The following is a 24,214-nucleotide window of genomic DNA, read 5'->3' on the forward strand; positions in this document are numbered from 1 at the left end:
TTTGTTTTTGTTTGTTTGTTTGTTTGTTTTGGGAGGGGTTAGTTTTGTTTATATCAGAATTATTGTGCTACATTAATATGGTGATATTAATGTTGTATTAATGATGTTTTTCAGTTCACACTACATATTACAACACAAACACAACACAGTGAAGGCAGATGGCTCACAGTAATGAGATCGTCTCATTAAGGCAATGTGGTAATCCCTCCTTAAACTTGTTTTTAATTTGACTGAAAAGACATATCTATAAAATGCATTTCCTTTAGACTTACTTTGTAACCTCAACCTCAAGGTTAAGGTCAATTTCTGAAAATCACCTAGGATTTTCATATTTATACCACAGGTGCATCTACTGGTGTCCACCAGTATTTTGTTTTCTAAAATGTGGTTTTGTTTGTATTTCAGTAACAAGTGGTCTTCTCTATACAAGGAAGAATATCAGAGCAATAGGTTGCTGTAGTCATCAAATATCAGAGACAAGTGCTACTTTTTCAGACCCAATATCAAGTAAAGTAAACGTTGTCTTACAATAATGCCAACTGAGCAATTTGCTTGCTTGTGGCTGGTGAGCCCTACAATCTCTTTTCTTATTTATGCTCTTGGCCTGTTCTGCATCTACATCTCACACACTTCAATACATCCTCAATGGATCCCATGTGACTAATTCTTTTTCTGTTAGAGTTGCTGAATTTCTGCCCCTCTGCCTGATCTCAGAACAGCCAACCTGACGGAAACTGAAGCCAGCAGCAGCTTCTGGTCTCTAATTGTGTTCAGTGAGCTGCAAGACCCTCAGCTCAGCAAACAGCAGTCAGTCACTATCAGCAGATGGCCTTTCATCAGGTGGGTGTTTGTTACTGTTTTCCATGGGAGTTTGTGATACCCTGAGCTATACCTGTGCACTGTTTTCGTTTGGCTGGATAGGGGCACATACTTGGATCTTATAGGTCAGTGCTTTGTACATGAGGTGTGTACAGTATAAATGTAATATGTTTACCATTTGGTTTGTTTCTCCATAGAAGAGAAGCAGGAATACTGTCAAAGATTGTACTGAAGGCGCTTACAGTCTTGCAGGATTTGTTGTGGACTGATCAAAACATTATAGTGTATGTGTTTTTTTCTTGTATGTGTTTGCTGCTTACATGGACAACCCCACACAAAGTATTTAAATGCCATATTACGTCAGGACGTAACAGGTGACATCAGCAGCCTAGCTTGCGTTCTGGCTAAATACCACAAACAGGTTTAGGCACCTCATTCTCAAACTTGACTCGGAAGCTAGACACTTCTTCACCTGAAGAACCAACGGTAAAAGAGTAAGTTCAAATAATTCTTTGTTTTTGTTTGTTTAATTTGCTTCATTTAAATCTGAGAATGGTATGCCACTGTTTTCCAGTTATTAAGATATTAAGATATAACTAAAAAAGGGAAGAGATTGATCTTACTTTTTTCTTAATCTTCATGTTTAAAGTTGCCCTGTTAGTATCTGAAAGTATAACAATGAAACATTTTTTTTTTTATCACAAATAGTTACTAAAAACTTTATTAAGACATATTTGATTAAAAGTTACATTCTTAAGACAAGAATGTAATAAAACATCAATAAATGTAATTAACATCATACAAATAAATGTAGGGAAACAAAAGGAATGAAGGTAAATTAAAACAAAGCAGCTACTTGTATATGAAATTGTTAAGACTACTCACTCTACATCAACAACTTTATCTGTTGACGAATGCAGCACTGACAGAACCTAAAATATATATATAAAAGTCAGTTTAGTCAAATTATAACTGTAATACATTAGATAAAGTTCAAATGTGTTTGACCTACTTATGAGTAGCATATAAGTGAAATAATGTCCAATTTCCTGTTTAGGGTTAGATACCATATGCTTATGTGCATCACTGATTACGTTATATTATTTTCAAATACTTTAAGTTTTCTTTTATTTCTCAGAGGTTGTCTGTGAATGTGTTTCAAGCCCTGGATGTTTATCTTCTTGGTGTCTGGTTAAATACCTTATAGCACTATATTTACATTCTGAAACTGATTGCTAGAAATCAGGAGTGTCAAACTCATGTGGAACTATAACTAGATGTGGAAAATTAATCTTGTGAGACTTGACAAGTGAAGTAATGCCGCTGGTTCATTTTAATAACTTTGAAAAAACCTTATAGTTGTAGGTTTGTTATGGGAAGAAAAAAAAGCACAACATGGAAATTGAAGGTGCCATAAAGTCAAAAAATGCCATCTGTTACTGTAATTATCCACTTTTGCAATTGAAGGTGAAAATGGCATCAGTGTCATCCAGCTCTCATCTCAACAAAACTGTGCGGCAGCAGTACATGAGCCTGCCTCAAGGACAGAAATGCCAGGTCACCTACATCTGGATTGATGGCACTGGAGAGACACTTCGGAACAAGACGAGAACTCTAGACACAGAACCAAAAAGCATAGAAGGTGAATGGCATTTTTAATAAGCTCTAACCTTTTGGGGTGAGAGGCACTTAGTCTAAAACTTAATGTTTAATTAGCTTTATAGTGAAGGGCAGCTTTTCTACCCTTTCAATTTGTTATTACAACCTGCCCGATGAGGCTTTGATTGACGTGTTTATTGAGACTCTGAATGTCTACAAGACTGTGAGCCAACTGCTTTCAAAACATTATGGGGGTGCACCTGGCACATGCCCATTCATACAATATTAATTAAAAAAACTGAAAGTAACACTAAAACTGTCATGTCTGAGGACTCAGTGTTTTGTTTCTTCATAATATGTTATGTTCTTGTTTATTCTGGTTATGTCTTTCATTATGATTTGCCATTTGTTAGGTTTCTGTTCTGTGCCTGCCCTGGTCCCACGTATCTGTGTTCCGTCTGTCCTTGATGTTATTATGTCTGCTCATGAGTGTGTTAAGCTCACTGTCTAGTCTGGATCTCTGTGTCTGTCATGTACTTCCTGTTTTACTTTGAAGGTCTATGTCTTATGTCAGTGCGTTCAGTTTTGTGCTCTCCCTGTCTTGTCTGCGTAATCAGTGTCAGCCATGTCTCCCAGCTGTTTCCTCTCAGTCCTGTTTAGTATCTGCGTCTTCCCCTGCTAAATTTACACTGTGTGTTCCTTTTGCTAGCTCGCCTGCCTGTTTAGTTTGTTTTGTATTCTCAGTTTAGTTAGTTTTCTGTTCTGTTGTTATCCAGCAATAAAGCTGAGTGTTTTGAGTTTACGTCTGCCTCTGTGAGTCCTGCTTTTGGGATTCCTTCCTGCCTTCACACAGCCATGACAGAAACTTAAAAGAACTAAATAAAAGCTAAACATTTTCAAATGAAAAAAATAAACTGAAAGAAGTAAATCCACTGTGGAAACTCACTGAAATCTAACTGATTTATTATTAAATAGAATATTCCAGGTGTGTCTAAGCTTGAGAAGTGCTCGCTGTCTTTTCTTAATTTGTCTTCGCTACCAGAGAACTTTGGCACATTTTACTGTAATTGTGCTCTTTTATGTTTGTCTTTTTTCCCCATTGTCCTGTTACATTTATTTGTGTCTACTTTTAGTAACAGGGCCAGATCTCACCAAGCAGATAGTATGAATGGGAATTTTCCATGACATCTCTATTAACGTAGTTATCAAGTTAATCAGGTTTCACTTTAAAAAAGAATGTGAACACTGACGCCTAATCAGAGGAGTAATAAGAAGTCTCTATTTTTAGAAATACCTGAGTGGAACTTTGATGGCTCAAGCACCTACCAGGCCGAAGGCTCCAACAGTGACATGTACCTCATCCCGGTCTGCATGTTCAGGGATCCATTCAACCTTGACCCCAATAAACTGGTTCTCTGTGAGGTCCTGAAGTACAACCGTTTACCTGCTGGTACATTTTTTTCAGTCCATGCTTTTTACCCTTAACATCGTCTAAGATCATAATAATAGACTGCTCTGACTTTTATTTTAGAAACTAACCACAGAGCAAGCTGCAACAAAGTGATGGAAAAGGTCAAAGAGCACCATATTTGGTTCGGTATGGAACAGGAGTACACACTTCTGGGAACAGATGGACATCCATTTAGCTGGCCTCCAAATGGATTCCCAGCACCCCAAGGTAACCGAGCTGTCATTTTTTTTACTGTTTTTTATACAAATACTGCAGTGACAACCCCATTGCCAGCTTGTGGTAAATCCTTGTGCTATTATCTGGGTCACGGAGAGTGTGGAGTGAAGCAATATCCCACAAAATGATACACATTTACATTTAAAGTCAGAGAAGCAGAGGTAATGACAGAATTTCTCAGAAACAAAACAGACACTTTCCAAGAATGACAGGGTATGAAATCAGACAAAAGGAACAAAACCAAAAGTAGACTAGCACAGCTGATACGTTTCTAAACTTTAACAAAGGCTTTCACATTCTTAAGGAGCTTGTAAATCCATTCAGATTCTCTGAGCACCACACTTCTCTTTCCCACATGTTATCATTATTTTATTCAAGTTAGCACAGTGGTCAGTGCTATACAAAGGATTTCTGTAAAGTTAGAAAAGAAGTAGACAAATCATTTCTCAGACACTTCATATTGTAAATGTTTGTAATTTTTGTCTGAAAACAAGAATCACAAATGCACTTTTTATAGGCTCAGAACCTAAATGTTTATAGCCGTCGTACAGTTTTCATACAGTGTATCTTGATATTGTGGTTTTTCATTTGTGTCATCATGTGTCCTCAGGTCCTTACTACTGTGGGGTGGGGGCCAACAGTGCTTATGGAAGGGACATTGTGGAGTGCCACTACAAGGCCTGCCTCTATGCTGGGATCAAAATCTGCGGTACTAATGCTGAAGTTATGCCATCTCAGGTAAGTGAAAGTACTACTCCAATACATGGCAGTAGCACTTTATAATAAACATAGCTAATTAAATGTATGTAATATTTATTAATCACTGGTTACAATGTATTTTGTGTTTCTTTATGCCATTAACTTTTCTGCGATCTTGAGTTTTGGTTAGTAATAAATCTTTTATTACTACTCAATGAGCCTTTTCATTATAGGGCATCACGGAGTTGTTTTAGTCAGAAAAACATGAAATAATTAAAAACTATTCTTATCTTCTAGTTCTCCTGCTTTGGATTTCTGCCAGTTGGATTTTTAGCTTCTTGTTTCGTTTTTATAACACCCAGAAAAGGTTGCATCACATTTCTTTTGTTTCCATTGCATTTTTCTTTTTGCGTCGACGAGATAAGTTTTGTGACATTGAGATGGGTAGATGGGTACACCTCCCCAACATACCACGCATAACATGGCTTTCTATGAAATACTCACGCTGCTACAGTCCAGTGATGCCACACAATAAAGAAAACAGTCTCACCCCAAACTTGAACCACAATTCCTGAACTTAACCAGCTAGTTTAAAACAGAAAATAAAATGATAGCAAAAGAGAAAGTAACAAAAGGCAAAACAGCACAACCTCCCTACTGAAATGCAATTTAAAACAAGTATAGGTTATAGTGACTATAAAGTCAGCTACAACTTTATTTACAATTTATTAGCTGTCCAAATAAAGTGGATGGCTCAACAGTATTTAATGACCACATACAAACATTAGTTATGACTTTACAGTTAATTCAGACAATGTTAATTTGATACAATACGATGACTAAATATTGTTATATATTACAAACATATGACATATTTATGAGACAAGCTATTTATCCCAGAACCTGGGGAAATACTCTGGTACAGCAGCCAAAACATTCAAAACAACCTACCTAAAAAAATATAAAAAACAACATTACAAAACAAAATTCTTCAGAGAAAAATGAGCTCAATGACGCAGAAAACACTGAGCTCAAAAAACTGAAATTTAATACACAGATAAATATGAAACATAAATATAATTCACAAGTGATTTCCAAGCAAATACTAGGCCATTAGCAAATGTTACTCATTATAATTTCTTTGTTTTCTAACAGTCAAAAAAAACTATCAAATTGCAGTTAGCTAAACGTATCATTTATTAACAGTGTTAATGTTTTCACCTCGAACATTTCCCTCTTGTCTCTGCATCTTTCTTTTTCTCTGGCTTCAGTGGGAATACCAGGTGGGCCCCTGTGAGGGCATCGAGATGGGGGACCATTTGTGGGTCTCACGTTTCCTTTTGCACCGTGTCTGTGAAGATTTCGGGGTTGTAGCAACTCTGGACCCCAAACCCATGAAGGGCAACTGGAACGGGACTGGTTGCCACACAAATGTCAGCACCAAGGAGATGAGGGAAGAAGGAGGACTGCAGTAAGTAAACTCCAGACTTTCAAAAGATACACATACAAAAGCTCTTCATTGTACTACAAAAAGGAGGACCAGTGGCACATTTGAAAAGCTTAAAAACAGCTTGTATTTTCTTATTATTTTTTATTTTAAGTATTTCTTTAAATTAAATAAAATGCAGCACTATATCCCCTCACCAGATACTTTATTGGATACTCTATGTATGCAATAAATTTGATTCAAGAAACGGGAAGAAATTATGTGTGTTTTTAAGTGACTGACTGCTAGTAACAAATTACCCAAAGATACAATTTTAAATTGGTTCTTTCCTAAGTTGTAGTGTAAATAAGTTATTCCCTTAAGTGAGATTCATAGATAAAAGTCTTCAGTGGCTTAACAAAAAAACAAAAAAAAAACATTCTCTGAAAACGATCAAATACAAGGACTTGACTATAAAATGGTTTTAAAAAGCAGTCAATATCCAGAGCAAAACTTTGAAAGACCTTCAGAAAACCTGGAAAACTGTTGCTCAAGACCTGTATTTAAAAATTACAATAATGTCCTCTTAGAAGCAAATATGAAGAAAAGAGTGATGCTGTCTTAATCTTTACTAATCATGCTTAAACAACTGTTCACTGATGCTCAACATACTGCCTTCTCAAACATAGTAATAAATGGAAACTTCAGTAAAAATACATGTTTCTTTGATGGCAGGTACATTGAGAAGGCTATCGATAAGCTGGGGAAAAAGCACCCTGAGCACATTCGTGTGTACGACCCTCATGAAGGCAAGGACAACATCAGGCGCCTCACAGGTCTCCACGAAACCTCCAGCATCCACGACTTCTCTGCTGGAGTGGCCAATCGAGGTGCCAGCATCCGCATCCCACGGCAGGTGGGGCAAGAGAAGAAAGGGTACTTTGAGGACCGCCGTCCCGCAGCAAACTGTGACCCGTATGCAGTGACGAAGGCCATCGCCATAACCTGCCTATTGGAAGAAGAAAAAGGAGCCAAGTAGTAGAAAAGTGCTGCCTTTTTTAAAATTATATAATTTGTATAATATAGATAATATATATATAAAATGTATAAAGCAACACAGACCTGTCTGTGAGTTAACTTGAACTGGAGTAAAAGGATTCACTACAAGATGAAGAAGCCTGGAAGTAGATGTGTTTTTCCTCTGAGCCTCTATACTGCTGCAAACGATTACTGCTCACTATGCTCCCTAAACTATTAATAACTGCTACTTTAAACTTGTGCTCCATCTGTAACCGCTGAGGAATGAAATAAAGATAATGGTGCTATGATTGCCTTCTTATCTATTTATGTCAGAAAGTCTCCATATACTTCACTTGTCATTGGTATGACTGTTGTAGAAATGTCCTTACATATTAGTGAATTTGTTGTTAGCACTCTTGCTGAGTGCCTAAACCTCAGCTGGCATCATATGTATCATCCAGTCTGGCTTTGCCTTACTCTTATCCAGTTTTGCCTCCAGTGGAACAGGCTGGCTGTACTGCCACTTTACCCACTTACTGCCAGAGATACCACTCCTTCATCCTGATAGCATACCTATTTCAAGTATCAACGTGATGCAGCTGCTACTTTTGGGCTCATATGGGATCTCCAAGCTTGCCCTATCTTGCTTTACCACTGGTAAGACATCTGATTTCTCTCTACTTAAGGTGGCTTGGGGCAACCATCTTGGTAACCATACAAATCTGAAATAGCAGTTCCTCCTTCCAAACACTTACAAACTAGCCAAAGTACATTCTGCCAACCTGATCTCTCCACAAATAAGTGGTGTGGGACCCAGAAGCCTTTGATAGTTTTGCTCGATGTGTTGTGTTATGTGGTTTTCATGTAGATAAGCTACTGCGAAAGGGACCGGTTGCTATAAAGACGGGTTTGTTGAGCACAGCCTCTGTCATTCCACTGACGAGTGGAACTGACAAAGCATATACACTGCCTGGCTGCATGTGAAATCACAGGCCAAGCATATCTCCAGTGGGGGAGCTGACATGCTTCAGGATCAGACCAAGCAAGTTAACAAAGGCAAAAAGATGCAGGGACACTCGTCCTCTGTTTACTACAATAGCCAATTAAACACTTCCCAAAGTAAACACTAAATAAAACTTTACTGCCAGTACTGTGAAATTTTGATTTATGAAAATTGAAGCAAAAAACTGCCACCCCAGAGCCTGGGCCTAAACATTATTGATACACTGTGGGATCATCTCAACAGAAAATGAAACACAATGCAGCCATATTCCAACAAACAGCTTTAGAAAGTGCTTCAAGAAGCCTGGAGAGCTATTCCTGAAGACTGGTTTAAGAAATTACAAGAAATCTTGCCTAAGAGAGTTGTATTTCCATTTATGTTTGCATATGATTGAACAAATCACTGCTCCTATCTCCAATTTTCCAAGCAAAATATAAAGTAATGAGGGATCCTTCAAGACCTTTGCACTGCACTATAGTTAAGGCAATAAGTCTGATCTGTGTTAGCAGAATCACAGAAAAATAGTAATCTTAAAATAATAAACCAGATGTTGAAGCTTTTTGCACTTGTCCACCAGATGGAGCTATTGGAGTAATTTTCATTACCCGCATCTTATTCAGCAAATCAAAACCTGTAATTTACCCAGTCAGAGGTCAACGTGTTACGGAGACTTGTTAGCTGGCTCTTTATAAAGGGATAAGAGTGGTGTGGTTTTTAAAATATTTAAGGATTTAACCACAAAATAGGGGGAACCACGATCTTTGCAGGCACATGGTGAGTTACACCCACATGGATCCATCTCAGGTGATGCTGGGCGTACCTAACATATGGTGTTAACATCCTATCATGTTACTTACAGACATGCAATCGCCTCATTTGCGGCCTGGCACCGTCAAAATGATTCACGATCCAAGCTGTTTTTGCAACATGAGTAAACAAACAAGGTGAAACTGAGAACAAGAAGAAGAAACAATGAGATTCTTTGAACTATATTAGATGCCACCACATAACAGATTTCCATGGATACAGGCAGTAACTTGGCAACTATGGTGTTTTGTCTGTTGTCATGGGAACACTTTTCTTTTACTGAGCATAAAACCAGCCTGTGTGTATGGAGGATTAAAACAGCCAAATTTAAAAATATAAATAAATAAATACATAAGTGAATAACTCAGCAAATAATTTCATTTAGAAAATATGTATATTTCTCGAGGTATTTGAGGCATGAATCTGGCATTAAATGACCAACTAGCAACAAGCTCAACCTAATTTTCATTCTTAAAAGTGTATTAACTGTAAGGTCAGGTTAGGTAACAGGCTTGATATAGCGGCGACAGATCTATCACAAGACTCACACAGAGAGACAGACAACCACGAACTCTCACATCCACACTTCTGACCAATTTAAGTTCACCAATTAACCCAACAAGCATGACTGTAGAGGAAGAGGAACGATATTTTTTCTGTTGTGGTAAATGCAACACATTAAGCCTCTTGAAAAAAAACTGTGTATACAGTACAGACGGTCTTATCTGTGAGCCTTTTATACACAAACGCGATCAAAACATTTACATATACAGCTCTAATCACATCACTGAAGCTACACAATGAGACAGGAAGTATAGTCAGGGATGGGAAGTACCGTCTCAGAGAGAGGAAGTATGCACTGAAACAGAAACTGTGCGAGCAGTGGGGAGGGTTTTAATTTGAATTCATGCTAATTCTCCTCTTGGGTTTTGTGCGTTTCAACTTTGTTATAGGGAAAGAAACCAAATCAAAATTATGCAAATTTTGAGGAGTGTGTTGTCAGTGTCAGTGAACTATTTTGTTCAAATTGGATGATTTGTTCTTCTTGGGCCAAAGACTTTCCAGAAACCTTATATTTTTTCACATGTAGCCTCTGTCTACTTGTTGCGTATGCCCAAATGACTATTCACTCATATTACTGCCGCACACTGATTCAGGCAGGAAGCACAAATAAGAGAGCCCCAGCAGCTTTCTTTTGTGTTGTGGTGTACTTCAGTACATGCGAAGTTCAGGAATGCAGCTCTTCTTTGGAAATTTCTCAGACACTGTGATGCAACCTCCTTTCTGGAAAGTACCATACAGACATTTTCAGCTTTCTTTCATTCATAGAGGTATTCTAGCAGTTATCTCTAGAAGATGGTTCACACAACAACAACAAATCAAATCAATTTATTTACATAGCACCTTTCACAGGATAAAAACCACAAAGTGCTTCACAGTAATGTAAAAACAGAAATACATAAAATACATCAATAATCAAACATACAAATCTAATTAAAAGCCTTAAGAGTCTTAAGCTGCTTTTTAAAAGAATAAATACAATCAAGGCAACATAAAAATGGAGGGAGAGCATTCCACAACCTGCGGGCCACCGCTCTGAAAGATCTATCTCCTCTGGTCTTAAAACAAGTTCGTGGGACTACCAACAGCCTTTGATTAGATGATCTCAGGCTGCGAGAGGGAGCGTGGGGTTCTAAAAGATCAGAAATGTAGGCAGGGGCATCACAATTCAAAGCTTTAAAAGTCAGTACCAAGATTTTTAAAATGAATTCTAAAATGTACTGGAAGCCAGTGTAATGAACGTAACACTGGTGTAATGTGCTCTCGTTTTCGTGTCTTAGTTAAAAGCCTTGCAGCAGCATTCTGGACTAACTGATTCCTTTTGCTCAAACAAAGATAAAGACTGTTACAATAATCTAAGCGAGATTAAATAAAAGCATGAATAACCATTTCTAACTCAGATTTAGATAGCAAAGTTCACAGTCCCCAGATGTTTCTTAGCTGAAAAAGGCAGTTCCTAATTGACTGGCGAGAGTGTTGTTCTAGGGACATGACAGAATCAAAGATCACACCTGAGGCTCGGGTGAACAGCTGAGCCAAGAGAACCAAGATGCTGTTTGATTAGAGATATCTGGTTGTCGGGGGCAATAATTAATGTTCTTCTCAGAGTTCAACTGTAAATAGTTGTCCCCGAGCCACTGTTCAATGGAAGCTAAACATTTAATTAAAGAGGACAGGACTTCCATCGGCTTAAAAGAGCAATAGAGCAGAATATCATCAGCATAGAAGTGATAAGACACCTCAGGGAACTGCCTAATTATAAGTCCTAGAGGTAACATGTACAAAAGAAAAAGAATAGGACCCAGAACTGAACCCTGCCGTACCCCACAAGTCAGATCCTTAGAATGTGACATAAACTGATTTGCAAAAACACTAAAAGATCTGTTGGAGAGGTACGACTGAAACCACTTCAAAGCCAGACCGGACACACCGACTACGTCCCGGAGCCTGTTAATCAGGATGGTATGGTCAATGGTGTCAAAGGCAGATGTCAACTCCAACAAAACCATGATGGAGGATGCTCCGGAGTCAGCTGACATCATAATGTCACTAGAGACTTTAACGGGGTGACCGTGGCTCAGGGGGTTGGGAATCGCATCTGTAACCGGAAGGTCGCCGGTTCGATCCCTGGGCTCTCTGTCCTGGTCGTTGTGTCCTTGGGCAAGACACTTTACCCTACTTGCCTACTGGTGTTGGCCAGAGGGGCCGATGGCACGATATGGCAGCCTCGCTTCTGTCAGTCTGCCCCAGGGCAGCTGTGGCTACAACTGTAGCTTGCCTCTACCAGTGTGTGTGAATGTGAGAGTGAATGAATAGTGGTATGGTAAAGCGCTTTGGGTGCCTTGAAAAGCGCTATATAAATCCAATCCATTATTATTAAGTAATGCGGTTTCTGTTGAGTGACTTTTACGGAAACCCGACTGAAATTTGTCATAAATGTCATGTTTTTCTAAAAAAGCGGTAAGCTGATCTGCAACTACTTTTTCCAGAATTTTCGACAATAATGGGAGCTTGGAGATAGGCCTATAATTCTTAAGCTGAGTTGGATCCAAACTGCTCTTTTTTAATATCGGCTCAACAACAGCATGCTTACAGAACGTAGGGACCACACCTGTTAAAAGTGAGGCATTGCATATCTCTACAATAGAGGGGCCAATGGCAGAGAGAGCATTTTTAAACAACCCAGCAGGTAGAATGTCATTTGCACAAGTGGTAATTTTCATTTTTATCCAGCAGGATAAAACACTTGCAAGTGTTGTTAAATCCCTAAAGGGCCATTCAGGGAGACAACAAAACAAAACAAAGAAAATTTAAAAACAAAGAACAAAAAACAAAACAGATTTTTTAAATGTTTTGTTTGCAACGTTTCCTCAGATTTTTCACCTACAAAATACTGTTTACAATAATGATACTATACTTTTATTCATTGTGGAAGTGTCAAGATTTAAAGAGAAAACACAAATCTACACTGCATCATCGTTTACCTGCAAAAAACGGCATTTCTTTTAATTCTGTCACTAATTAACCAAAGGCAATATACTGATGCTTTAACACATTTTTAATTAGTAGACCTTATATGAATAAATAAATAAATAATTAGTTTGGGAACATAAATTGGGTGGATATGGGTGAACACAGATATAAATAAGTAAACTTTAAAATAAATAAAAATTAACATTTAGTTAAAAAGCAGATAGATTAGGGGGTTAATACCAGTGTTACATTTAATTAGGAATGATAACTCAAACAAAGACAGTGTTGGATATTCAATGGGAACTATCGTGCCTCACTCAACTATCAGGCCTGTAATGAATATGAATGCTCGTGGCTGTTTTGTGACATCCATTTATTCTCACCATTCTTGCCCTTGTGAATGACGCACAAGCACAAGCACAACCATACTAATTAATACTATTCAAAAATTTAAAAAACAACAACTTTGAGGCAAGAAAACCAGAGGAGAAACTACCTGGATGATCTGTGTCCAAGAATATTTGACCCAAAAAAGTGTTTTAAAATCCTCCAAAAGACACCAACACCGCATGCATGGTCAAGAGGTCCAGCTCAGTGACGCGAGATAGTGGAGGTGGCCTAGCAAACACATCAAGCTGCTCCAGTGACCTGATTCATGAGTTATAAATGAATTTGCTCACTGTACAATTCTTAGCAGGGGGCAATAGTCAAAACACAGTGCTGAAAACATGCTTTGTAATGCTGTAAAGTTGGGCATTTGTTACATGGGAAATTGACTCACATTTGTAGCCTCTAGTGGCCAGTAAAGGAACTGCAGTTATTGGAACTTCACAGCCCTGAAGGTTCCTGCTTTATTGTCTATAGTTGATATTATAAATAAATAAAAAATAAGTCTGGTCATTTATTTACAATATCAAACAATCATCTTCTCTTAAACCACACATGAGCGCATCTGTTATCAAAGGTCAACGTGACGTCACGGGCGTGCGAGTGAGGAAGGTGGGGAGGAGGGAGCTCGCGGCAGCAGGTGAGAGCGCAGCATCAGAGATACGCAGAGCTGAGGAAGTAGCGGAGTAGTGAGGAGCAGAGCCATGGGAAAGCTTCAGGAATTTGATATTACTTTTACCAACAACAAGGTGGTTTACGGTCCGGGGGAGTCTATAAGCGGGACGGTGAAGATACGAACCACCGAGTCGCTGCATTTCAAAGGTAAGCTGTCCGTCAGCGAAACCCAGAAGACGGAGAGGAGCGTTTCTTCCTCCCAGCGTGCCTCTCTCAGTCAGGCTCAGCGAGGCGCGCACGTAGGCTTGGTGTACATAAACTTTTCCTCGGTGATGGTGGACGTGGGGGAGAGCAGAGCACCGCGCAGCTGTGGCTTTTCTTTTTCGTCTGTTCAAGGCACCACACTGTGCGGTCGCGTCGGACATGTATTGGGGATTTTGTGCCGCTGTTCTGGGAGTGGACCGAGCGTTTCCCACACGACACCAGCAGCCACCGCCGCTGTTGTTGTCTGTGCCAGCTCAGCTGTTTGGTACTCTTATCAGGCCGTTTAAAGCACACATCCTGCTTGTTGCAACATGTTGCTTCCTTGTGTTTTGTTTTTGAAGAACCCTCGAATTTGACAGAAATCCCCCCCCCCCCCCCCCCCCCCCAAAAAAAAAAAGGCAGAACATCAGGTGTTAGTCATCTGGGAGCATTTTCAGTATACAAGCGTCAAATAAAAACGATTTGGAAATGTTTATTAATTTAGACAAACTTGAAGAAACTGTTAATAATGGGAATAAAGTGGGCTAAGTGGGAAGCAGCTCCTGGAAAGACACAAAGAATCCATTGTGTGTAAAGAGATCCTCGAGGGTAATCTTCCCAGATAAGGAAGAGCAGTCATCATCTTGACTGAAAGCTCTTCTTACAGTGGGTGTCCCTGCACAGTGGTATGTTAATTGACAGGGTGAAACTCTGGGAATATGTCCCCTTGCGTCTTGTATTTTACAAAGTTTAAATAGCCTGCAGTGCAGTTTATCCACTGATCTACACTGGTTTGATGTGCGGAGCCTCGCGTGTCTGCAGGCTAGAACTCGGAAAGTCGCACCAAAACAAGGAGGGAGGGCAAATAGCACTACAGGCCGAACATTTGAATTGCAAATAGCAAAAATTCATAAGTTTATCCATCGCCATGATCAGTATAATCTCGATTATTCATTAATTCCACAAACATAATGCAGCTGCTTAACCTAAATATTATTCAAATTAATCTTACCTGTAAAAGATGGGGAGAGATGGAGGAAGTGAGGAACCCATGGTTTTCTGGCAGGGAGTTGAGCCTTGGTGAGGTGGCCTTTTTTTTTTTTTTTTTTTTTTTTTTTTTAATTTTGACTGGAAAGTCTGTCTAGCAAGGGTAACCTGATCTCACCATGGGACGCCTTTAGGTGCAAAGAGTGCATCGGACCCGGTTTCCTTTGCACAGCATCCACAAGGACTGCACAGGAAAGGCAAAAATGCATCGGGTATGAGATCCTAGACAAATCCAGTGAAATTGAAATGAAATTGAAATCAATTTAAATTCTTGTAAAGTTATTTGGCCACATTTCCTGCATGTTGTGCACCTTCTTCTTCTTCTTCTTTTGGCTGCTCCACCTGCCTCCATCTCACCCTACTCCTTGCATCATCCTCTGTCATACTATCCCTCCTTCACTACATCCCTGCATCTTCTCTGTGGTCTTTTCCTTTTCTTCCTGCCTGGCAGCTCTATATTCATCATCCTTTGTTGATGAATATTACTCCTCCCCACATGTCTGCGCTATCCCAGCCTTACCTCTGCTCAGCCTGAGCAGTCGCTCTGATGTAGTAATTTCTAATCCTTTCCCTTCTGCTCACTCCCAGTGAAAATCTTAGCATCTTCAACTGCCACCTCCAGGTCAGCCTCCTGTCTTTCTGTTCATTCCACAGTCACCCCTTACACCTGACATAGTGAGATTAATTTGCCATAATGCACAGAATGACCTCAAGCAGATGGGTTTGCAGCAGAGGTCAAAAGCTCCCGTTGAGCTTTGTTACACTGTAAGGTGTAACAGCGGCAGCTCGTCTCTATCTGACACCGGCTGTCGTTCCCCAAATTAAACCCTGCTCTGCTGGCTGGATGTAGGCTGTCCTTGAAGCATGCAGACAGTAGGAGAGTTTCTCCGAGGCAAGCGAAAAGCTCAATAAGAGTCCTCGGTGCTAAGAAGAGCATGCAGACAGGTGTTTGATGTGGTGGTCTGTCAATCTGGTTTCATCTCCCTGTAGTTTTCTTAGCAAAGTGCGAGACCACAGTGTGCTTTCAGTTATCTGCACTCAGAAAAATGCATTTACTTTTTCCAACATCTTCATTTTCATTTTTTTCACTGCAAATTAAAAAAATGTGTACGATCTGCTGTGACTGTTTATATCTGTTTGTAGCATGGGACGTTTCAGGAGCTTTTTTTTTATCTTACTTAAGCCCCTTAAACTGGCTCCTCCACTGATCTCTTAGCAAAAGTGCTCCAGCTGAGAAGACTCTTCTCCATCTTGGGCTTTCAGCGAGCACTGCTAATGTACTGTAAATGCTGAGTCTGCATTATGTGTCCAGTGACATCATGCCCTCTCGATAGAGCCTGCTGATCATTGCATCAGTCAGATGACTTGAATTAAGCTGAAGTGTGTGGTTTGTTTGGGGGTGACAATTTCCTGTTTTGGGTATCGTTCCCGAGGAGAGAATAGAACTGAGCCATTTGGCTTCATTACTGTAAATCTTGTGTCGTCTGGTCGCTCAGATTCTGTTCTCTGTCTAATCCATTATCTGCACTTATCTGATTAAGGATGTCTGATGTGGATGATAGTTTCCCCCATTTCCACATGCGTTACATGTAATTGCAGTAATGGTGCAGATTAAGATTGGGTTTACTCCTGGGACCTTTTCTTCTGACAGTTTCACCCAAATAAAAATATACACAAGGATCCAAACAAGAAAACAGCAAACCTTTTTTACTTGAAAAGTTTTTATCCTCATTGCTAAACTAAGCAAGTGAGTCAAATATTTGGTCTCTGTTGTTTGTGTACTAATGCAGCAGTTGAAAACACTATGATATTGCTTCTCTTCAGTCATCTGTTGATTTTCTCTTCACTTCAGTGCTCATGACCACTGCTGTTTCCTGCCTCAAACATCAACAACGCCCATTCAAGGAAGAATCCTTCCTGAGAAATTTTGCACTAGAAAAACAGCAGGCTTGTTTGTCAGAGCTGGATTGTGTGACCTGTATTTATGCTGTGTGCATTATATCAATAAAGTTTTGATTTTATGTTTTCTGGGCCAATACACTGCTCATACTATCCATTACATACACCCAGTAGATGCTGGCACTGTATGACCCTTGTGAGCCATTTGTAAGACTTAAATTGAAATTGCACTGTGAATCTGGTGTGTACTGTTACCGAGCAGTGATGTGAAATAACACTGAGGGGTTATAATAGACAAATACAAGCTTTCTAGAGTGCTGGATATTGCTGAGGCCAAATTCTTAGCCTCACTCAATTATTGATGATAGAAACACTGTCTAATGGTTTCCATTGATTAGGATGCTCAGGTAGACAGTTGTAATAGCAGAATCATGAATGTGTGGATGGAAATGCATGAAATAGCCGCTTGTACACATTTTTTACACATAATGTTGAACTTAACACTCCTGCCCAGTTGAAACCTACCTATTGAATTTGAAAGGGTATGAAGCTACCACATGAATGTATTTGAGTTTTGCAGATAAAGGAAATATGAGATAGAATTTGTCATACTGGTTGTCCAAGCATTTCACTACATATCGTACTGTGTATGACTGTGTACGTGACAAATAAAATTTGAATTTGATTGTTATTTAACTAAAATTTAGCTTTGATCATTTTTTTAGTTGTTAATGATTTATTTGAAAACAGTGGGGTCTAATGCATTAAGGAACACGATGGCATCACAACCAAAATTATTGCGACTGTGCGCAGTGAACTTGAGGTGTCATCGTGGTTATTTTGAAAACAGGGACCCGGTTTGTGACTACTCACAGTCAGCTGCCATCTTCAAAATGACTTTGCTGCTTTAAGACAGCATTAAAACTGAGTCAGTGGGACGTCAGAGTCCATCTAGAACCTCAAAGATTTGAAACAGAAATTGAGCAGCCTTGGTTCATACCAAGCCTTTGGACATGTTCATATGACCAAAGTTCAGCCAGGTGGCAGCCAGAGGAGTTGAGTCCCCTATTGCTACATTGAATGAGACTACATTTTCTTGCAGACCTTCATCAATCTGCCCGAGTGTGACTGCAGTTAGTTTGAGTCAGACCGCGCTTGTTTTGAGGCTCCCAGGTGAGAAGAGTGATGGCAGCTCAAAGCCAGCAACCCACCACTACTTTTGTCATGTACTTCTGAAAGGAGACTGGAAAAGAGACCTTTATCTTTAGACCATCATGTCACGTTGGCTCAAGCTTGTTTGGGCTTTTAGGATTGGTTGAAAGCCCAGTGCTGCTTTTCATTATCTCCCCATTACTGGAAGACCTGGGAACAGGGTGGTGTTAGTACATATTGTTCTGATGGGAAAATACCTACAGCTGTCAGGTCTCATTTCCTTCCCAGGCTAATTCCAAGGTCACTGTTTTTTTGGACAGGATTGACCTTGGCTTCTGTAAAGCAGGGCCTGGGATATTAAAGGAAAGGGACAGTCTTTGTGGTTTGAAGTAAAGCCTGGTTTCTGAATGACCGGATCTCATTTTATAAAGCCTGTTGAAAATTGTCAAGTTACTTTTTAGCTAAGTATTTACAACAGCACACATTCACAATTGCTGGTGCGATTGTTGTAAGATATTTATTTATGTATTTATTTAATCTTGTATTTCAAATTAAAGTACACTGTATATTCTGTTGTTGAGTCTGAGAACAAAGAGTAGGGCTGCACGATTTTGCATAAAATGAGAATCACGATTTTTTTGGCTTAGAATTGAGATCACGATTCTCTCACGATTCTCTTTTCCAGTATAAATATTTATTGCACTTATTAACTGCACATCAACTTTGTAACAGTTGAGACTGAACATAAAAACAATAAATAAACATTAAAAACAACAAATGTCTCACACTTTGTTGTTGCCGAAAAATGTAGTGCAACAATAGAAAAACAGTTGCGGGACGGCACTGTGTAGCGTTTGTCTAGGGTGTTGATCATTTTCCTAAATCCCTCTTTTGCACAGTGTTGATGGGAGCCATATCTTTGGTCAGGTGATAAGTGATAGCCTCCTTAATTTCTTTGTGCCTGCGGGAGTTCGGGAGTAGGGAAGCGCTGTATAAGGTTCCCGTTATTGATGTTTGGGTGGTTAACCGGGACGGATTTTCTCCTGTCACTTTCTCGTCATCCCTGACGTGCTCTCCGTTGTTTTTTCCCTGCTAATTTTAGCATCACACGGCACAGCGTCTGTATCACGTGGTATAAGGCTCCGCCCTTGTCATTTGTTGAGCAGGAAGAGTGAGCGCTTGTTTTCATGCAGATTACGTCCCGGATCAAAATGCGTACAATACAATCGTCATCGTCTTTTTTTTTTTTTTTTTTTAAATAGTTGTCATTTGGAAATGAGATCGCACATAAGTATGAATTGAGATCGCGATTTTCTAACGATTAATCGTGCAGCCATAACAGAGAGTAAGTTATAGATCTTGGCAGCATGGTTTATGAAATGTTGCTGTATTTCATAGCTTGCAAGTACATCTTATCTCATGTGGGACTCAATCAAACACTGGAAAATAAAATGTAAAGTTGCATGACAGCAAGAATGAACAGAAACTGTGAATCAGGAAGTTAGTCATTTCACAGAAGTCACTTGAGAGCAATCAGATGTAAAACTGTGTCGTTCTTTTGTTTCTCAGATGACATTAGTGGATGTTAGCTTAGCTTCCAACAAAGCAGGAGAGCAAACATTCACTGTAACCCAACCATCATCTGCGGTAATACAAACCATTGGCTTTGTGTAAACAAAGCACGCCACATGGTGTACCCACAAGAACACACACACAAGCACTTGCACACTCATGTTTTATCCTGTTTGTAAGAACTGTGGTTTTGTTGATCACATGGTGACGTTTTTTTTGTTTGCAATTTCTGCTGCTTTTTTGCACAGCCAGCAAATGTTCCACTCCTTCACTCATTCAATCTCACACTTAGATGATTAATTCTGCTTTTTTTTTTTTTTTTTTTTTCTGGCATTGCTTTCGGTTTTACAGCCATGTTTGTTCCATCCTGGGCGTGTCTTCACTTGTACATAGAGCATCAAACCGTTTGGCTGTGAATTTATTAAGAAAATTTAAGGGAAAGAAAAGCCATGGGGCGTGAAGGAGTCACAGAGTCTTCAGTGGGTTTTTGATTTCAGTGAAAGATCAGGTGACGCAGGTAAACTCTTATATCTTAAACTCCATGCAATAAAAGGCACTATGAATTTTTCACTATATCAATTTTTATACATTTTGTACTGTTTAGTTAGTGGCAAGGCTTTTCTCATTTCTCTAATTTGGGTTTCTCCTCCTGCCTGTGACCCAGACGTCAGTCTCAGTATATCTGTTTTAATTCCAAAAATGCATCAGACTACAGTGACTACAGAAAACAAAGCGGTAATTACAATAATTCCTCAGCAGTCTGCATAATAACACCAGTCTACCTGCACCTGTGTGAGTGACTCAGTCTGGTTTACTGGATTGGAAGAGAAGTAACAACAGAAGAAAGGTGAAAGCTTTTAGCGAGCATCTTGCTTTATAGGGCTGTGCGATATGACCAAAATCTCATATCCCGATATTAAGACATCTATCGTCCGATAACGATTTAAATCACAAAAATGTAACATTCTCTGTAAATTCTGTGAATCTCGGGCAGCTCGACTTACGTGAAGTGTTTCCAGCGGCGCGTCATGTAGCTGGAGTCGAGTGTTTTAACTGATGCATGAAACTATATATTTTTAGACATAAGTTGTAACGGCCGCCGTTTTCTTTGTATTTATTACACGGCATGCTGCAGGGAAAAGCCTGTTCTAACGTTTGAGTCTAAGGTTTATTTTTTAGCACGTGGCGGCTCTTTCTTGCTTCTCATCCGTAAATAATCTGCATACTCTTTCACGTGATTCAGTTTATTTTGAAAAGTCTCAACAGGATCTTGAGCTTTATTGTGAAAGGTTTATGTGGAAAATAAACAAGCAGACACGCGGTGGTTTTAACATTGTTGTTGGTAACGACAACGCATAAAAACAAGTGCTTGTCTGTCTGTAGTGTGGTTATATTAAATATAAGAGAAAGAGAGAACTTTAAGAAATAATGAAAAAATATTGCCGTAAACAGTTTATTTTGCGACACCATGAAACAAACGGTAGCGTAAAATGAAACGATAGACGTTTTTATATCGTCATCCGATATATATCGTTATATCGAACAGCTCTATTGCTTTAGCAGTGTAGTCTCTGAAAAATGAAAGGGCTGAATGAAATTCAGAGTGAGTCTGTAACCCTAAACATGGATTAGTTATGATTTTATGTGCAATTTTAATGCAGTTAACTTTATTATTATTAAATTATTAAATTAAATTATTTTTAAATATGACAGATATCGTCAGCGCTGGTACATAATGACACCCGTGACTCGGCCTGAGTCTTCTGACTTGCCTCATGTTGATACCTCTACTCTAAGAGAACAGTCTGAAAAGGTATTATTGTTTCTCAGGGTGTGTGGATTTATTAGAATCTGAACCAGAATAGTTGTTTTTTGCAAATTATGGAATTTTTTTGTTGGTTTGTTTGTTTTCATTTTGCTGTTCACTGTTGTGGCCCTCAAATTACGGAATAAGCAGCCCCTCCATATTAGGTTGGCACCAACACTTGAGTTTTTTCAATCATTTTTAAAAACACACCTTTTTTCCAAGGAGTTTTAGGAGTAGTACCAGAGTTAGCTGGTAGTCATTATTATTTATTTATTTTATTGTTATTTAACTTTCTTTGTCTGTTTAATGTATAGTTTTTAACTTTTATCACAATTTTTTGGTCAACCGTGTTGTTTTTAAAGTGCTCAATAATTAAAGTTGGATTGGATTCATTGGTTGCAGTGGTTGTACGTTTTCTCGAGTTCAAGCCAAGTGTTGAGGATGACAGATTGCTTGTTGTTTCCAGTAGTTTTCTTCTTAGCCAGTTACTTATTCAAATTAAAAATTTGAAGCAGGTTTTCTCTAGAGTTCTTTGTGTTGCTAGGCAGCTGTAACATTTCCACATGCTTTATGACTCTTATCTCTGAAGAAAAGCAGGGTTGTTAATACATCTGACAGTAACTTTGGTTTCTTTTTTTCTGAAACGAATAACGTGACACATGATCACTCAGAGAATGACTCATGACTCAGAGTGCTGCCCTTCAGTGTGAGCCGGTGGCATTGAGACACACTTCATCAGCCAAACTACTGTGCCCATAGAAGTAGAGCCCCCGGCTGGGGGTCTTGGCACCAGCTGCTCCCTTTGCCCTGAGACTTAGCTGTGGTAATTATAACATATTTTGACCTCCATAACCAGCATGCTGTCTAGCCCCACAGCTGTGTCATACCCACTGATAAGCATCAAACCCACCCCTGATCACTTCCCTTCTTCCCATGTTTAAAAAGCCGCCCCACTTCCTGTGCTATGCAGTAAGAAAAGAAGCTGAAAAGAGCAGAAGTGAAGTGGAAAAAAATGTGAATTAGTGCAGGATAGCAAAGAAGCTAAAGCTAGAGTAGTTAGTAGCTGTTAGGTAAGAAGTTGATTTTTAGTTTTAGCGGTTTGTAGTAAGATTCAATTCAATTTTATTTATATAGCGCCAAATCACAACAAAAGTCACCTCAAGGCGCTTCATAGATACAGAGAAAAACCCAACAATCATATGACCCCCTATGAGCAAGGACTTTGGCGACAGTGGGAAGGAAAAACTCCCTTTTAACAGGAAGAAACCTCCGGCAGAACCAGGCTCAGGGAGGGGCGGGGCCATCTGCTGCGACCGGTTGGGGTGAGAGAAGGAAGACAGGATAAAAGACATGCTGTGGAAGAGAGACAGAGGTTAATAACAGATATGATTCAATGCAGAGAGGTCTATTAACACATAGTGAGAAAGGGGACTGGAAAGGAAAAACTCAATGCATCGTGGGAATCCCCGGCAGCCTACGTCTATTGCAGCATAACTAAGGATTCAGGGTCACCTGGTCCAGCCCTAACTATATGCTTTAGCAAAAAGGAAAGTTTTAAGCCTAATCTTAAAAGTAGAGATAGTGTCTGTCTCCCGAATCCAAACTGGAAGCTGGTTCCACAGAAGAGGGGCCTGAAAACTGAAGGCTCTCCCTCCCATTCTACTTTTAAATACTCTAGGAACAACAAGTAGGCCTGCAGTGCGAGAGCGAAGTGCTCTAATAGGGTGATATGGTACTACAAGGTCATTAAGATAAGATGGGGCCTGATTATTTAAGACCTTGTATGTGAGGAGCAGGATTTTGAATTCAATTCTGGATTTAACAGGAAGCCAATGAAGGGAAGTCAAAACAGGAGAAATATGCTCTCTCTTTCTAGTCCCTGTCAGTACTCTTGCTGCAGCATTTTGGATTAACTGAAGGCTTTTCAGCGAGTTTTTTGGACATCCTGATAATAATGAATTACAGTAGTCCAGCCTGGAAGTAATAAATGCATGAACTAGTTTTTTTCAGCGTCACTCTGAGACAGGATATTTCTACCTTTAGAGATGTTGCGCAAATGGAAGAACGCAGTCCTACATATTTGTTTAATATGTGCGTTGAAGGACATATCCTGGTCAAAAATGACTCCAAGGTTCCTCACAGCGTTACTGGAGGCCAAGGTAATGCCATCCCGAGTAAGAATCTGGTTAGATACCATATTTCTAAGATTTTCAGGGCCGAGTACAATAACTTCAGTTTTATCTGAATTAAGAAGCAGAAAGTTAGCGGCCATCCAGGTCTTTATGTCTTTAAGACATTCCTGCAGTTTAACTAATTGGTGTGTGTTATCTCGCTTCACAGATAGATAGAGCCGGGTGTCATCTGCATAGCAGTGAAAATGTATGCTATGTCTTCTAATGATACTGCCTAAGGGAAGCATGTATAATGTAAACAGAATTGGTCCTAGCACTGAACCCTGTGGGACTCCATAATTAACCTCAGTGTGTGAAGAGGACTCTCCATTTACATGCACTAATTGGAGTCTATTAGATAGATATGATACAAACCACTGCAGTGCAGTACCTGTAATACCTACAGCATGTTCTAATCACGCTAATAGAATATTATGGTCGACAGTATCGAACGCTGCACTGAGGTCTAGCAGGACAAGCACAGAGATGGGTCCACTGTCAGAGGCCATAAGAGGATCATTTGTAACCTTCACTAAAGCTGTTTCTGTGCTGTGATGAGCTCTGAAACCTGACTGAAACTCTTCAAATAAGCCATTCCTCTGCAGATGATCTGTTAGCTGCAGTGTTGGGAAGGTTACTTTTAAAATGTATTCCATTACAGATTACAGAATACATGCCCCAAAATGTATTCTGTAACGTATTCCGTTACGTTACTCAATGAGAGTAA

The 24,214-nt window shown here is 39.4% G+C and overlaps 2 protein-coding genes across 2 annotated transcripts in view; both read left to right on the forward strand.

Annotated features, from left to right (window-relative positions):
• The first annotated feature begins 1,212 nt into the window (after positions 1–1,212).
• On the forward strand, positions 1,213–7,558 carry LOC309712150 (glutamine synthetase-like). The gene is made up of 7 exons (XM_082542774.1): positions 1,213–1,313; positions 2,287–2,461; positions 3,707–3,868; positions 3,950–4,096; positions 4,716–4,843; positions 6,076–6,275; positions 6,966–7,558. The coding sequence occupies exons 2-7, from the start codon at positions 2,293–2,295 to the stop codon at positions 7,267–7,269; spliced, it is 1,110 nt and encodes a 369-aa protein (XP_082398900.1). The 5' UTR covers positions 1,213–1,313; positions 2,287–2,292; the 3' UTR covers positions 7,270–7,558.
• Positions 7,559–13,603: 6,045 nt separating this feature from the next.
• arrdc1b (arrestin domain containing 1b) overlaps positions 13,604–24,214 on the forward strand; it is a 59,067-nt gene continuing 48,456 nt past the window's right edge. The window contains exon 1 of the mRNA XM_082541608.1: positions 13,604–13,803. Coding sequence (XP_082397734.1) covers positions 13,686–13,803 — 118 coding nt within the window. The 5' untranslated portion in view covers positions 13,604–13,685. The remainder of the gene's footprint in view (positions 13,804–24,214) is intronic.

This window comes from Aulonocara stuartgranti, assembly GCF_965226115.1.
Source record: "Aulonocara stuartgranti genome assembly, chromosome: 7".
NCBI classification, from domain to species: Eukaryota; Metazoa; Chordata; class Actinopteri; order Cichliformes; family Cichlidae; genus Aulonocara; species Aulonocara stuartgranti.

Bases quoted from the DNA above. Each gene is read 5' to 3' on its own strand.
- LOC309712150 (XM_082542774.1), top strand. From the start codon at position 2,293: ATGGCATCAGTGTCATCCAGCTCTCATCTCAACAAAACTGTGCGGCAG. The intron at 4,844-6,075 runs GTAAGTGAAAGT...CTCTGGCTTCAG, and splicing joins CTGAAGTTATGCCATCTCAG to TGGGAATACCAGGTGGGCCC. The intron at 6,276-6,965 runs GTAAGTAAACTC...CTTTGATGGCAG, and splicing joins AGGGAAGAAGGAGGACTGCA to GTACATTGAGAAGGCTATCG.